This window comes from Scomber scombrus, chromosome 11 (genome assembly GCF_963691925.1).
Source record: "Scomber scombrus chromosome 11, fScoSco1.1, whole genome shotgun sequence".
Lineage (NCBI taxonomy): Eukaryota > Metazoa > Chordata > Actinopteri > Scombriformes > Scombridae > Scomber > Scomber scombrus.
The window spans coordinates 5430835-5445459 of NC_084980.1; the positions used below are offsets into that span (position 1 = coordinate 5430835).

Sequence of the window (14625 nt, forward strand, 5' to 3'; positions counted from 1 at the left end):
GGACAAGCAGTAGTGGAAAATGGGGATCAGGAGCTTGAGAACCTGTTCTCCTTAATTTTGGTTATATCATTTTGGTTTTCTCATTCTCTCTTTTGGTTTCTCTTGCTAGTCCTTTGTTCATTTTGACATACATTCTTTATATTGTTCTTTTTAGTCTAGTCAGGAAGCTGACTGCATAACTTTCTTATAACATCAATAAACATTACAAGAAATATCCATCCATTGCCCTAATGATTTCTAGTGGAACGTAGTACTGCTTGCTGTGTGAAGAGAGCTGTCATGGCTAAATTATCCTTTTGGGAAACCAACAACTGCCCAAGTGCCAACTGCTAATGTTTTGCCCTGGGGCCCATTTTGCAGATAACATTATCCCTGAAAGCTGTACACAAGTTGTAGCAGCAGTAAGGGTTGTGCGTTCAGCAAGTTTTCAGCAATGTAAACTCCACTTCAGTAAGTCCTAGGCCATCAGAAAGTTATACAGAACAGGCCTTTTTTGGGGCAAGAAATTCTGGCTGAGGAACTGCCGAAATGTAGTTTCTTCTTCTTTAACAGTAGGCAGAGAAAGGTTCCTGAGATGCTTCCTGTGGCCCTTACAAGGTTCCTGTGATGGAAACAGGCATGTAATGTCTCCTGACTTGAATGTTAAGCATATTTAATTTTCAAGTTTTGGTTTTTGGTGATATCAGTTAGTGATTTCAAAGGTAAACAACAAATGATGCCCTTTATAAAAACCTAATTGCATTTTCTAACAGGTTGAATTTAGGCTCTTGTCTGCTGTCGAGGGTCTTTTCATTGGCAGGAGGTGTATTAAAGCTATAGCGTGATGTGTTAATACACACAGTGTTCCGACATCCTTTTCTGTTTTCAGGCAACTCAAATATAACATTTGACACTCAATTAAAATTCAATTTTGAATGCAGCCACTCAACAGTAATCATGTTTAGGAAGAGTTTTTAATTTATTCCTCAACGCTGATTAATTGCATTGAATTGCTCCAGCCATTTCCTGTGTTAAACGTCAGTTAATTAGCTGACAGCATTGGATGGGATAATTAATACAGCTGGGGGTCACAGCATGTTACCAGAGGGAGGGGGTGAGGGCTCAGGCGGTAGCTCTGGAGGTTCCTGGTAACAGAGACCTGCCTGCCTTGTTGCCACCTGCAGTCAACATGAGCAGGTGGCTTGTTTTAGACCCTAATGAGACTGGAGGTTTGAGTCAGAATGTTCTTCTTGAAGGCCCGTTCTTTAATATTTGAAAAATAATTGGGCAGCAGTGCCACAGCAGGACAATGCCGGGTGGATAAATGACATCAGTGGTCCACTGCGGAGCAAACCTCTCTATCAAAGGTTAGGGGATATGAGTTGTTTGTTTTTTAGAGGTAGGTGAAGGGCATTTAGAGCCCATCACTTACTCCAGGTTTGACTTTATCCACACATCACTGCATCCACCTCCACACATACGCCTGAGAACTTTCTTTCTTAGCCTGAACGCTAAAGACAGAGACCTTTTGTTTTCATGCAGATGTTCAGATCAGATTTGATTGTGTTTGGCTGCTGATTCATTTTATTTTTATTATTTCATTGAATAGCATGTCATCTTTTTATTGTTTTCGTGGACTTCAGAGTGAGAAAGTTACAAAAAGAAACTTCAGTTCGGCTTGCATCAGCTATTTCTTTCATGCTTCATAATCACTGGCCTTGCCACAGTTGTTTGACTACCAGCTGACAAGTAACTCCCTATCATATTCATACAGTTGCACAGCGTGGCCATTATAACCTGACACTGCTTGCTATTACTCCGCTGATAGATCCGTGTCATGCCTCTCGGCCATTAAGTTCTGCGGATGAGGGCCCTGCTGGTTCCTCCCAGGTCACGGTTTGTGACTAAGGGGTGGTCTGGCTTTTGCTATTATAACCCCCACACTATGGAACTCTCTGCTTACTGAACTCTGAACATATCAAGTATCCAGGTTCTTTTAAATGTCTTCTTAAAACTTTCTCTTTGTGAAAGCTTTTGGAGATTTTTTTTTAAATTATTCAATTTAGTCAATTGTCTTTACTTTTGGCATGCTCATGACCTTTGACCTTACTCTCATTCTATCTGCCTTGCCTAATTTCGGTTTATATTCTGCTGTATGCATCTCTTTACACAGTGCCTATGTATAGTGCCTATTGTAAAAGAAAAGTAGAAGGTGCAATTGGATATTGTCCTTGTACAAATTACTGTTGCAATTAACATGACTTATAGAATGTGATTCAACACCATACCATTCAGCAAGATGACTTTAATTTGACTCTTTCACACTTCATTTTTCTGCTCATTAGATAGGTTTGAAGGTAAAAGTATCAATTTTAAACCCTGGTTATACTTTTAGGCTCATAAAATACATCAGTGGTTTTACGTTTGGTTGACTGGTTCAGTTTGAATTCCGTGCCCACAATCAAGATTAGTTACCAATAAGCTGTCCATATTTTTAGATGTTTAATTAGGCGTAGAAAGAGGTGTAAATGAAAGAAAACCGTGGTGTCAGATGCCTGTTTAACACATGTATCAGAACATGGTTTATTTATAGTAAGGCAAAGACTCGTATGGGCAGTGTTTAAAACCAGTAGAATGGGGCTTTTGAGGCAGGCAGAGTGTCAGTGATTCATAGTTCAACCCAAAGTCCCTCTCTCCCCAAGTCCCTCATAATTAAAGTCGAAGCATATGGCCTTGTGACCATGCAAGCTCAGAGGTATCTGCTCAACTTTCTTGGCATCTTATTTTGAATCGCTGGCAACGACACCCCCCCCCCCCCCCCCAGCCTTCCTTCAGCGCAGCGGAAATGAAAAGCGTGTCACCTTGAGTTGTCACGAGCCACATCTGCCAGCCTCATTAGCAAGTGTTTTAGTCTTATTGATAATGTGTTTGTCAGCTTGGTTTGTTAGACGGTAGATATATTTGTCAAAACATGGCTTTATGCACAAAATCACACATGTAATCCACTGCCACAGTTGTTGACACTTAAAGCTGTGGATCAACCTTCAACACACTGAATGGGCTGTTGACTTTCTTTCAGACACACTTTATTTTTTTGAGTTTTAATTGCATTTTTAATTTGCTCCTTAAACATACAGAACTGAATAGTACTTGTAAAGCTCAGTAGGAAATTTCCAACCTACACATTATGCTTTGATGAAGTATGGCCACACTATGATTTCACCTTTCAAATAACCAGACGTGTACCAGAAGCTTTTAGTCAGTTAATGGTTGGTTAAACAGAGTCTGCTGCCAGGTTAGCAGATGTGTTAGACTGTTAAAATGGGAATTTACTAATTAGCATTAAACAAATATTACAACTAAAGCTGTCATCTGGCAATGTGTAATTAGCCTTGCTGGCATTTTGTAATAAACCAAAGTATTGGACAAATTGAATGTTTGACCCAATTGTAGCACTAGATTAAAAGTTAGGGTATCACCAAAGCCACTCAAGAGGGGGGCATTAATTCCTGTATCAGTTTAAGCCAATCCAAATAATAGCTGTTGAGACATTAAAGTGTTCACCTACTGGTAGCTCTAGATGAAAAGGGGATCAGGGGAATCACCAAAGCCACCAGGATGAATTAGTGTTGATCTTTAATGTCACGCCAGCTCATTCAGTAGATGTCAAGATATTTCACTCTGTAATTGAAAACTTTGACCTGCCGGTGGTGCCAGAGTAAAGGTCAGAGGCTCAACAAGTCAGTAGGAGTCATCCTCTGGGGATTACAAATGTCTGTATGAAATTTCATGGTAATCTAATATTTGTTGAGAGATTTCAGTCTCAGCCAAAGCCTAGCCACTTGGCCAAAAAGTCCTTATCTGACAGAGCCGCAGATTAGCAGTCTGAGTCGAGTTCCATTGTCACAGAAATACTATTTGAAAGGACTGGGAATCCCACAAAAAGAATCAAGGAAGAGGCACAGGAACCATACTGCCCCGAGGAATAAAGAGGATTCACAGGGCATGGCTTTAACTCTTTTTTTTGCATCAGCAGTAGTTCACAGCAAGCCTAATATTGCCTTTGGACATGGTTTAAATGTTATTTCAGAGGCCACCAAGGACATTTTCTGGTTGATTGTGGTCCATAGGAACAGTAATGTTGGGATTAGTGTAAGCATTTTTGCGAAGACTACCTGCCTGAATGAGATGAGCATGAGTGGTGAAGGCCCATATGGTGATAATTCTTCACAGTAATCTTCCTTTGCCTTGAAACACATTTGGCCTAGGCCTTAACCTATCTATCCCCTGGGTGTTTGCTCATAGTTTCAGAGGGCCAATATTTTGTTCCGCCTTTTTATTTTTTCTTGTCAGAATTGTCTGGGGAAGAAATCAGGGCTATGCTGTATTACATTTAGTTTCCCATTAGATTAGAGAATGGGCCTGGTGGATAATTCCCACTGTTCCTCCTCACTTTCTGTACTTCTTCCTCCTCACTCACTCTTCCCCCTATCTTTCCCACTAAATCATTAATTTTATCCGAGAGTGAAATGGAGCACAGGCCAGACTAGTTAATGGGGTTCTATGAGCCATAAGATTACTTTCCTACCTGAGCTCATTCCTATGAATCTTCCTTAGAGAAGCGACTAAAATAACAAACCACTTCCAGCCGTGAGGCAATGTTACAAGAGGACTGCTGGGTGTTTAGACAGGCTGTGCTTTCCGTCAGCTCCGTGCTTTCAATGTCGAGCATCGGAAAGCCCTGCGCTTGTCTGATATTCTTGGCCCCGCTTCCCGACGGGACGGAGTCACAAATGTTAACAAGAGAACTCAATTTACATTCCCCAAGCAGTCTAATTGGAGTCGGAACAAAAGCAGCGTGAGATTTTCTCTCCTTTTTCTCAATGGAAATCACAAGTCATATTGAGGTTTTTTTTACTGACATAGTTTTTTTTTTACTCTCTATTAGTTCACATGCAGAAACTTTGTTTTTTAAGTTGTACTGTGCTTTGGGATTTGTAAGTCTCATTACCTAGGATACTCATTATTTGACTTATTTAGCAACTCCAGAAAACTGAGTTGGGTGTTTTGTCAGAACTGTCAGCACTCTTATTATTCCTTTGTGACCATGTTAAATGGCTTTAAAAAATATACATAGGATCAGATTGACACCTGAACTCATCACTGTTATCACACCTGTCCATTCTGGCTAAAGTTCTGTGGATGATTACATGTGCTTTGCCAAAACAGTTCTTTCAGTGAGCGTGATATCAGAAATATAGTTGGGAGCAGTTAAATGGGCTTTGTGAAAATAGAAGTTGCTAGTTGAGAATCTTTCAATTATAGCAACCCATGATTATGCAGATAGGAACTAGGAAAGGTTTTGCCACAATATATTAATTGGTATTAGAACATAGACACATAAATGCTGCAGTCTTTATTGGATATATTTGGTTCTGCTCAGCACCGAGCCGCAAGATCTATTACCAGCAATCCAGCTTAAACCACTCACTGTGTTTCATTGGAGAATGTTCGCTGCCGATCTTTTAACAGTTTAGCACACAAATTCTCCTTTGATTTTTGGTTTATTCTCTGCTTGTCAAACTACAGCTTGTGCTGTCAGGACTCTCTGTGTTTATCTTTACCAAACGTACATACAGCAACTCATCTTGGGCTGGAATACAAAAGATACTTATGTTTTTGCATCACCACAAAATTGGTCCTCCAAGGGAAGCAAGTGCTCATGTTGGAATAGACTATACATTTATTTGAAATAAGAATTAATTGAAGACTATTTGAACAGTGAAAAAGCAGACACCCTAACAAATATGGATCACAGAGCAAAAAACTCCAATAGTTGGGAACTGATCTCTGGTTTTCATTGTGGGATTCATAGAGGGGCTGGAGAGTTTACTTCCCAATGGACTACTTCACACAGTATCTTGCAGAGCTGTAATATTGATTCAGTTTTACTTTGATTTATGTAACTGCTATGCACCCTATGCCCAACGTGGTCATGCCTATATGAGTTTAAAGTATAAATATAAAGTGTCTAGACTGAAACCTTCTGCTTTATCATTGAAACTTCCTGCTTACTTGTTGTAACTATATATTTCTGTATTTAACTACTGTGTTATCATATAATATAGAATGTTATGGTTGGTATAGTAGATAAACGTCAACCCTGTTAACATTATACCCTGTATTTTTCCCTCCACCATAGTCCACACGTTCAATTTTTCCAGCAATAAAGGGTTTTTCTTTGTCTGGCTGCATAGTAACAGCAGGCGACACAAGTACTTTCCACATGAACCTTATGACATTTTTACAACTTGTATTTTTACAAAAGGAATCGGTACATAATGCAGCCCTGACCAAGCTGCTTCCATGAAAGGCTTTGGCACTGACTGCATGGAGAAAGAGAGAGAGAACGAGAGAGAGAGACTGTGAACTTGGGATGTTTGCAAAGTGAAGTTCAGTCAAATTAATCATTCTGTCAGACAATGAGAGCAGAGCACCCCAGGGCTAAAAGGGAGACAAGGCCTTTCAGCAAGAAGAAGAATACACTGCGCTACTGTATATGTTTTGGGCTTGTTATTCATTTTCACTAAGGGAGGTGGAGGATGGGGATGAGGAAGGGGGAGGTTATGTAGTGGTGTGCTCTTGCTCTCTCGGTGCCGGGGAATATATCTATCGTTCCGGGGAGCCATTTCCCATAAGAGGGGATAAATGGATGTAGCTGAAGGTGAGGACAATGCAGGAACATCACATTTAGAGGCTTATTCATCAAGTTCATAGGTGATGTCAGGCCTCTGCCAAATGTTGCATTTTCACAGCACCCTTGTAAAGGAACTGTTACTGGCCATGCATGCATCCCAACACTCATATCCAAATTGAGCCTGCATTTTAATGCTCAAATAGCTGCATTGGTTGCTCAGCTTTAATTACATTTCTTCCATGTTCTTAATTGGTTCCATTCATTTGGACAAGAACCAAATCCATCTAAACTTTGTCTTAATTTCCCTGCCAAATTGTTTTTTTTTTAGCTCTTTCCAAGTTTAAGATTTAAAACTAAAGGCCACGAGGCCATGGCTTTGATGACCATATCAGCCCAATTGTCAGTTACTATTTAGAATTTTATGATTGTAGTTTCAATCTCATGTTTGCAACAATGCAACTGTTTGCCTAAGTCATGATGACCTGTGACGTTTCTTCAACACCTCCAACATGGCACAAATTAGTGCTGGGCGGTATGACCAAAAATGTATATCACTGTATTTTTCAAAATTTTAACGGTTTCATGGTATATGACGGTATTTTTTTCCCAATTTTCTCCCGTATTTTAGACTCATCTCTCTGCAGCCTTCCCGTTTTGTCTTTTCTCCCGGGAATCTCCCGTAATTTACAGCCCCAACTTTGTTTGTTAATGATAATAAGAATAGCACAATAACAAAGGTTTTATTTTGAAAGTTTAGACCGGAAGCCACCGCAGCTCCGTTAGTTTGACAGAAGCTGAAACACACACGAAATGTTCTTAACTGTAAATAGAAGTGCACATTTTCCAGCCTGCGTCAGTTTACTGACTAATTATTAAAAACCAGGATGTGTTGCGTGAACTATCATCATCTTAACCTGCTCAGCAGAAACACATCTTCTGCTATTTGTTGAGTGTCAGGAAGCGTCTGCGCAGCGTTTCGAACGTTGTGTAATGAAATACACCGGTATGGCGGTACATTAAAAATTCATATCATAACGAAAATATACACCCGTATTTGGTGTGAACCGGTATACCGCCCAGCACTAGCACAAATGAATTAAATGCTGTCAGGTTAACAAAGGTTATGCAAGGAAACATGCACCACTATCTCAGACCTACTAAGTGGTGCACACTTTGGCCAGCATTAGCTACTTCAGCTAAATGGTGCTAACAATTTAGGGCAGGTATCAGAATCAGATTACATTAAACTCACCAAAATTTTGTGACAGTCGTCCAACTCAGTTCGAGTCCTGGAGCCGGGGGAGCAGCAGGTGAGGCAGTTGCAACCACAGCTGTCATTCTATGCTGATACAGTAGGCATCAAAGCTAGCGTAAACCTTTAAATCTTATTGGAGCAATAATTTCCGAAATAGCCACCAGCACACTTGTTAGATAACTTGAAATTTAGCAATTAACACCATAATGACTAATTTAAAAAAAACTGTCAATAGTTTTGACTTTTTTTGGATAGGAGTCAAGTGAAGCCAGCATCTAGTGGCTGTTGATGGTATTGCACTGTAACACCAAGTATACACAGAATTGTTGTACAGCACACAACAGCAACAGTGAGTGCTCTGTTTGTGCCTCTACACTGGAGGCCTTCAGTTACAGTGTTCACTGTAGGTTTGGAAGCCCTCAGAGCCCAATACACTGTGACTACAGTTATGTGCGATCAATGGAGGAAAATAGACTTGAAGCCTAAAAACATGCTTCAGGTTGCAGTTATGGTATATGTTTATAGGAAGTGTGATATGCAAGCAGAGAGTCATTTTTTTCATTATGCTAAGTAGAAATTTCTGGTATAAATGACAATAACCTGATTTGATTAACATGGAAGCGTACTATTCCATCAGCCGTATATAAGATTAACAAGTGAAAAATGCTGCTTTCAGTGCAGACACAGTGTAAGGTACTTTCACATTGGCTTCAGCCTCAAGCAGTGCTAGTTGCTGCTTGGTTAAAACAGAAGAGTAGAGTCAAAACCAAATATATTTGGGCACTGTTGGAGTGAGAACCATGGTAGAAAAATTCTATAATATGTAAATGATGACTTTGATAAAAGAATTTCTGAGACTCTCTGGATTATTTAGACTAGTGAGAAGAGAGAGGGGCTAGCAAGATGGTCTTAAATAAAGACACAGAATGTAATGTAAAATCCATCACTAGATATCATTATTTTCCAACCCCGCATTGTCCTCCAGCTGTGCTGCCACTGCAGTGAGAAGGAAAAAGGACTTAAGGCTCTCTCTCACTAACCAGGTGCATAAATATGGCGCAAGCGTCAAAGCTTGGTCCCTGTCATTTTGATTAAAGCCTTTAAGACACATTTACATAACAGTGACCTATGTTTGAATGCCAAAAAGCCACTACGCTAGCAAATACATGAAGGTAGTGTAATGTTACAGATACCATGTCTGAAAAATGTGTTTTCGACATACAAACTAACTGACACATATAGTACATATATAATTTCTGGACATAACATTTGTTTTAAATAGCATGGATTTTGTTTCACAGTCTAAGTATAGAATTTCACAGTATACAGACTAATTTGTGAAACTTAAACAGTTGATATGTTTCTTTATTACTTTAATGTGGCCACCTGGCATCAGAAAGAAACATGTCTCAATATGTATAAGCAGCATGGTGTTTTTAAATAACATCTGTATACTGTTGTTGTAGTCACACAGTAATAGGTTGATCTCTACAATTAACATTACGAGGGCTATATTTGTAATATGTTAAAACATTTTATTCATACATAATTCAGGCATTAACATTAATTCTGTTTTGTCAATACTTGAAACACAGTTTATTCTAAGAAAAATGACACATTGTAACATTCATCCCTGAATACGCATCACAAGTTCTCCATATGCTGTTATTTGTGTGAACCGTTGCCCCTTGCTGATGATGACATTGTTACCCTCTCTTTTTATTGTCTTCCCCTTGTGTCTCAATTGATCTCTCTTTCACACATGTCTGCCCTCTCCCCTCCCTCTGTCTCTTTTGCGTTCCCTTCTTCCACGCCCGTGCTTGCAGGATATGTGTCCCCGTCACAAGCATTATCCAGATACCTTCTGGATGTGCTTGTGAACACGGTGGGAGCAGTCATAGTGATGTATGGCTGTAATCCCACTGCTGCAGCATGACACGGCTGTCAGTTGCTATGGGAGACAAGATGATTTATATTCTGCAGCTCTGCCTATGGCCCGATATAAGTTCCGTTAATGTTAACAGGCCTGATCCTGGTTTCTTATGCAAAAAACGAGGGGGTCCTACCACTGACGGGAACAAATGATCACAGACACTTTAATAGCTCTGGTTTCATAATAATTTATATTAAATTAAAAGAGAAAAAAGGTTGTAATAATAAAATAAACTTGTGTCGACATCTCTGACCAAACGATGAGGCTGGGAGATTATTTATTAACTCCAAGACCTGCTCACTGAGATTCTGTGCTCCATCACTTTGTAACCAGTATTTAGAAATTAATAACATTCACTTGTAAGATTATAAGGGTCGCCACCTCTATTAATGAATCCACCAATTTAATTAATTAATTACAAGGAGAAAGAATGGAATCAAATGAATCAGTGTTGTATCTGAAGATTCTACATTGTGAATATAGGGGCCTCCATATCCAATACATAAATAGTTACTTTATTGAGCTAACAGGGTTGGTGATGAATTGAGGACACTATGCATACATGCTTGTATATGTATGTATATATATGTATGTATGTGTATGTGTGTATATATATATATATATATACACACAACTAGAATGAATGGGTACATTTAATTAAGTTATTTCGAGAGAATGAATGAATTGATAAATGAATGTTATCAAACTAGTCAATAGAGCCAATAAGAAGTAAATAAATAACTAAAAACCAATTTAAATGTATTTAGAATTAGGTATTTGCATCAACTCTTCAGTCAGAACGCTTGTCAAATAGTTAATTTATATCTGTTTCTGTGGGTGAAGGACTGATGGGGCGATACAGACTCGGTGTGATCTTCAGGTCGCCAGGGCAACAGTCAGACGAGAACCACTGCAGTTTGAGTGAAGCCTTCTGGTTCACTGCTTTTTTTAGGAGGGTGAATCCAATGCTGGTGAGGGCGCAGACTCGATGAGGCCACAGAGTCAGCTAAACACACTGTAAGGCTGTGTGATTTAGTGTTAGCATTCAAAGGCAGGCTGGACGATTGAAGATGAGCTTCTAACTATTAAGAGTTCTTGGAAAAGTCTTTAAAAAAGTTTAACTTTGCAATAAAAATAGATTACAAAATGAATATATATATTCAAATGAAAACGTGTGTTATACTGGCTTGGGTGTGTTTCAGTCTTTCTGGAGCTCTCAGCCAAAGAATAAAAAGGACAACGCCCGAAATGCCAGTCCATTCTAGCTGCAGGGTCAAGAGGAATATAGAAGAAGCAGCATTTTTCCAGCAAGCCACAAAGGCCAGTAGAAGACAAAGACTTGTAAAGCTTATAATAGTAGTAATAGTATAGGAGGTATGTCTTGGAAGAATAGAATTGGCATTCTTTTGAAAAAGGATATGTTGATTACTAATAAATTGATTTGTTTGAAGAGAAAACTTGAATATTATGAGAACCAGTGAGAAAAAATGTAATATTATAAAATTGCATAACAAATAAAAAACAGAATAGAACCATTTTTTCCTAATCTGTAGTTAAGATAATGTGACACAAATCTAAGGTAATACATGATCCTCACACTCAACCATAGCCAAATAATACACTCATACGCTTTATGATCAAATGCACTCATGTGGTATTGTGTAAATTCACAGATTTACACACAGTTTATTTAGCATAATATCAAACTAATTAAATAGTTCTAAAACACAATTAAAGTTAACATGGGTTAGATATATCAGGATACATATATTTGTGCACTTAGTAGCATTTTTAACCATTGTAGACATTCACTGTAAATAAAAGGAAGAAATAGGGACATACTCAGAAGAAATTTAGCTTCTACCAAAATGTACAGCTTAAGAGATCATTTCCTTCTGTGTCTGAAGAGAAAAATAAAGCTGTTAATTCCAACTGTCCATTTTCCATTTGTGGCTGTAGTTACATTCCATGTTTCCATGACATCCTTATGGCTTTAGGTCAGAGGTCATTTGGATCTATGTGTGTGTGCCCCTGGTTTAGAAAGAATGACACTTTTCGTCTGTTCCTGGGTTTGTTTCATTACAGCATGATGCTGCATCTATAATTAATCTGTATAAAAAGGGGCATATTAGTCCTCTTAGGCTAACGTTGGTTGAAACCACTCGGTCTCTTTCACTGTGTTTCATAATGGATATCCCTGCTGCCTTGGTTGTACTGTTATTTCATTTACACGCCCACATGTTTTGCTTTATCTGACACCGTCTTTGTTGCCGCGAATAAGACGACGGGTCATCGGTCAGTGGCGCAAGATGCATGCATAATGTTTGATAGGCCGTGCAGTGCATCAAAATGAAAACAAAAAAACATCGGCCCATGTGTGACTCTTGTGGCAGTAGAGATGGGGGATATTGATTTCAGCAGGGGGAAGGATCGGTAAATGAGACAAAATCAATAAAGATAATATACCGGGCTGTGTGAAAGCAACATGAAGAAATGGATATGACAGAGTTGCATTTAGCTACACTGAAGTACAGTGTTGTTAAATCTTGTTGATGACTGGGATCTGCAGTGATGGAGGGACTGGGACAAAAATATTGACTTTTACTGAGGCAATTAGTCAGTTATTTGCTTAGTCAGCAGTAGGGCAGGAGATTCATAACATGTCTGAATCCGGTATTGAATCCACCAATCCAAACACATTTGATACTTATAAAATACATTTTGGTTCAGCTTCTCAGAGTGTATAGTGTAAAAAATTAAAAACAACAAAGATTCAATTGAGAGCTCAGTTGTTTTTAGTAAGCTGGTCAATTAGGGTTTTTTTGTGTCCATGTGGTTTAGTCAAATTTAAAGGGGTTGTGAAAATAAACGTATGAATAACTTGCACACTTTAAAAAAATAAATTAAAAAACCCCCCACTAAATTCTAAATAAAACACCATATCAACTAGTTTGGCATGATCTTACATAATAACTTTTTTATATTAAATAAAGGTAATGGAATACAATTATTCTAAATATTACATTTCATCTGGATAATCATGTCCACTTAAATACACTAGGTGAATAAAATATTTAATATTCATCATTATTTTGTGGTTACACCATTTGACATTTTCAGGAGCATTCAGTCTTACTTTTGGTAAAAAATGGTGCAAATGTCATTTCAAATGATATAAAACCAACAAAAATACAAAATGTACATTTTAACAAACCTGATGCTGCTTTTAAAACTATTTTTAAGATATTTTTGAAATGCTCATCTTGCCAACCCTTATTTATCACTGACCCAAGCAATGGTGACAGACATACTACAGTTTTGAATGGCAGTGTAATTATTGTTTACATCCTGTAGATAAAACTAGAGTTTAAATGTTAAATACGTATCTGACACATTGTAATAACAGCTGTAGTCTACATTTGCAAACTTTGATTTTCACATATGCTTCAGAAAAGTCCTCATTTAGTATTGTAGAGGAGTGAAGGTAAAAGCTGTTCTCAAGCCTCTCAGTGCTGGATTTATTATTCCCAAATTCATTATTGTGACTCGTAAATTAAGAGTCACTATACTGATGCTGTGTTCACCGCATGATCTCTATGATCCGTGAAGTGGAGCTTTTCATTAACATACAGTGAAATAATGAATGTCCTGGTTGAGATTATGATGAGGCTTTTGTTTTTTCTTTTCTTTAAAAAAAAAAGAAAAGTTTTTACTTGACATGATAATCAGCAGAGAGGTACCAAACCTTCCTCAAATTCATAAAATTTGGCTGTGCTCCGTCTTACTCTGAGTGTTTATTTTTTATAAATGGGGAAAGTCGGTATCCTCAGCATGCCATTGATATGAAAATACTCATGTTTAATATGAATGTGCTGTTTTTTCCAAATGGGATGTTGGCCTTCACTTTCATCTAACGCTGAACACTTCACCTTGCCTTCTGCTATATCGCTGTTTCTGAATAGATTTTACGTTAATATTCCCATTTTCCTGCGCCTTTCCGGGGAGGCCGAGCCGCAGTTTTGGCTCCACTTTGATCTAACACTGGAGACTTTGCTTGCTTCCCTCTCCTGTCATCTAATATTATATTAATATGTATTAAATATTCCTCCTCTTCAGGTAAAGTAAACAAGACTGAGCTGTAGGGCTTTCTTTTGATCTAGAGCTGGATATGACAATTCTCGTATCCACTATAGGGGAGTAAATGTCATAAATATTACAATTTCTCTATATGGTTTTACAGGTGTGATGGTACCAAGACTGCATCCATATGTATCAATGTGTTTTTTTCGTGTGTGTGTTATTGCAGGAATGGTGAACTACAGCGAGGTATCTGGCTACCCCCTCGTTCAGCATTGGAGTCTTCGCTCGGTGCTGTACCACGTCAAACTCAATCAGTGGGTCCTCTCTCAAGGTAAATCACTCGGTGCTTCTGGAGATTAATAATTTATATCATTTCTTATTACCGATTGTTTATTTATGCTAGAGAAGACTGTGCCCGGGTATCTGTGATATAAACTCGGAGGAGAAAAACAGCGCTGTCGACTATCAATTATTTATCACGTTGTAATTAATATGACACATCAAGGTTAGCAGCTCATCATAAACAGCTTTGGTATTTTGTTTAATTTTAATTTTTCTACCAGCGATGTGATTAACAGGCAGGCTGCCAACTTGTTTTTAGACTGGGATGCGTTCACTTCTTTGTTGGTGCTGAAAAACACTGTCACTGTTGACTTTACATACCTTTCAATGGCCAAAACA

The 14625-nt window shown here is 38.4% G+C and overlaps 1 protein-coding gene across 1 annotated transcript in view; it reads left to right on the top strand.

Annotated features, from left to right (window-relative positions):
- Positions 1-14625, top strand: part of astn1 (astrotactin 1) — a 395016-nt gene that overhangs the window by 208401 nt on the left and 171990 nt on the right. The window contains exon 16 of the mRNA XM_062428582.1: positions 14171-14275. Within this exon, the coding sequence (XP_062284566.1) occupies positions 14171-14275 (105 nt within the window). The remainder of the gene's footprint in view (positions 1-14170; positions 14276-14625) is intronic.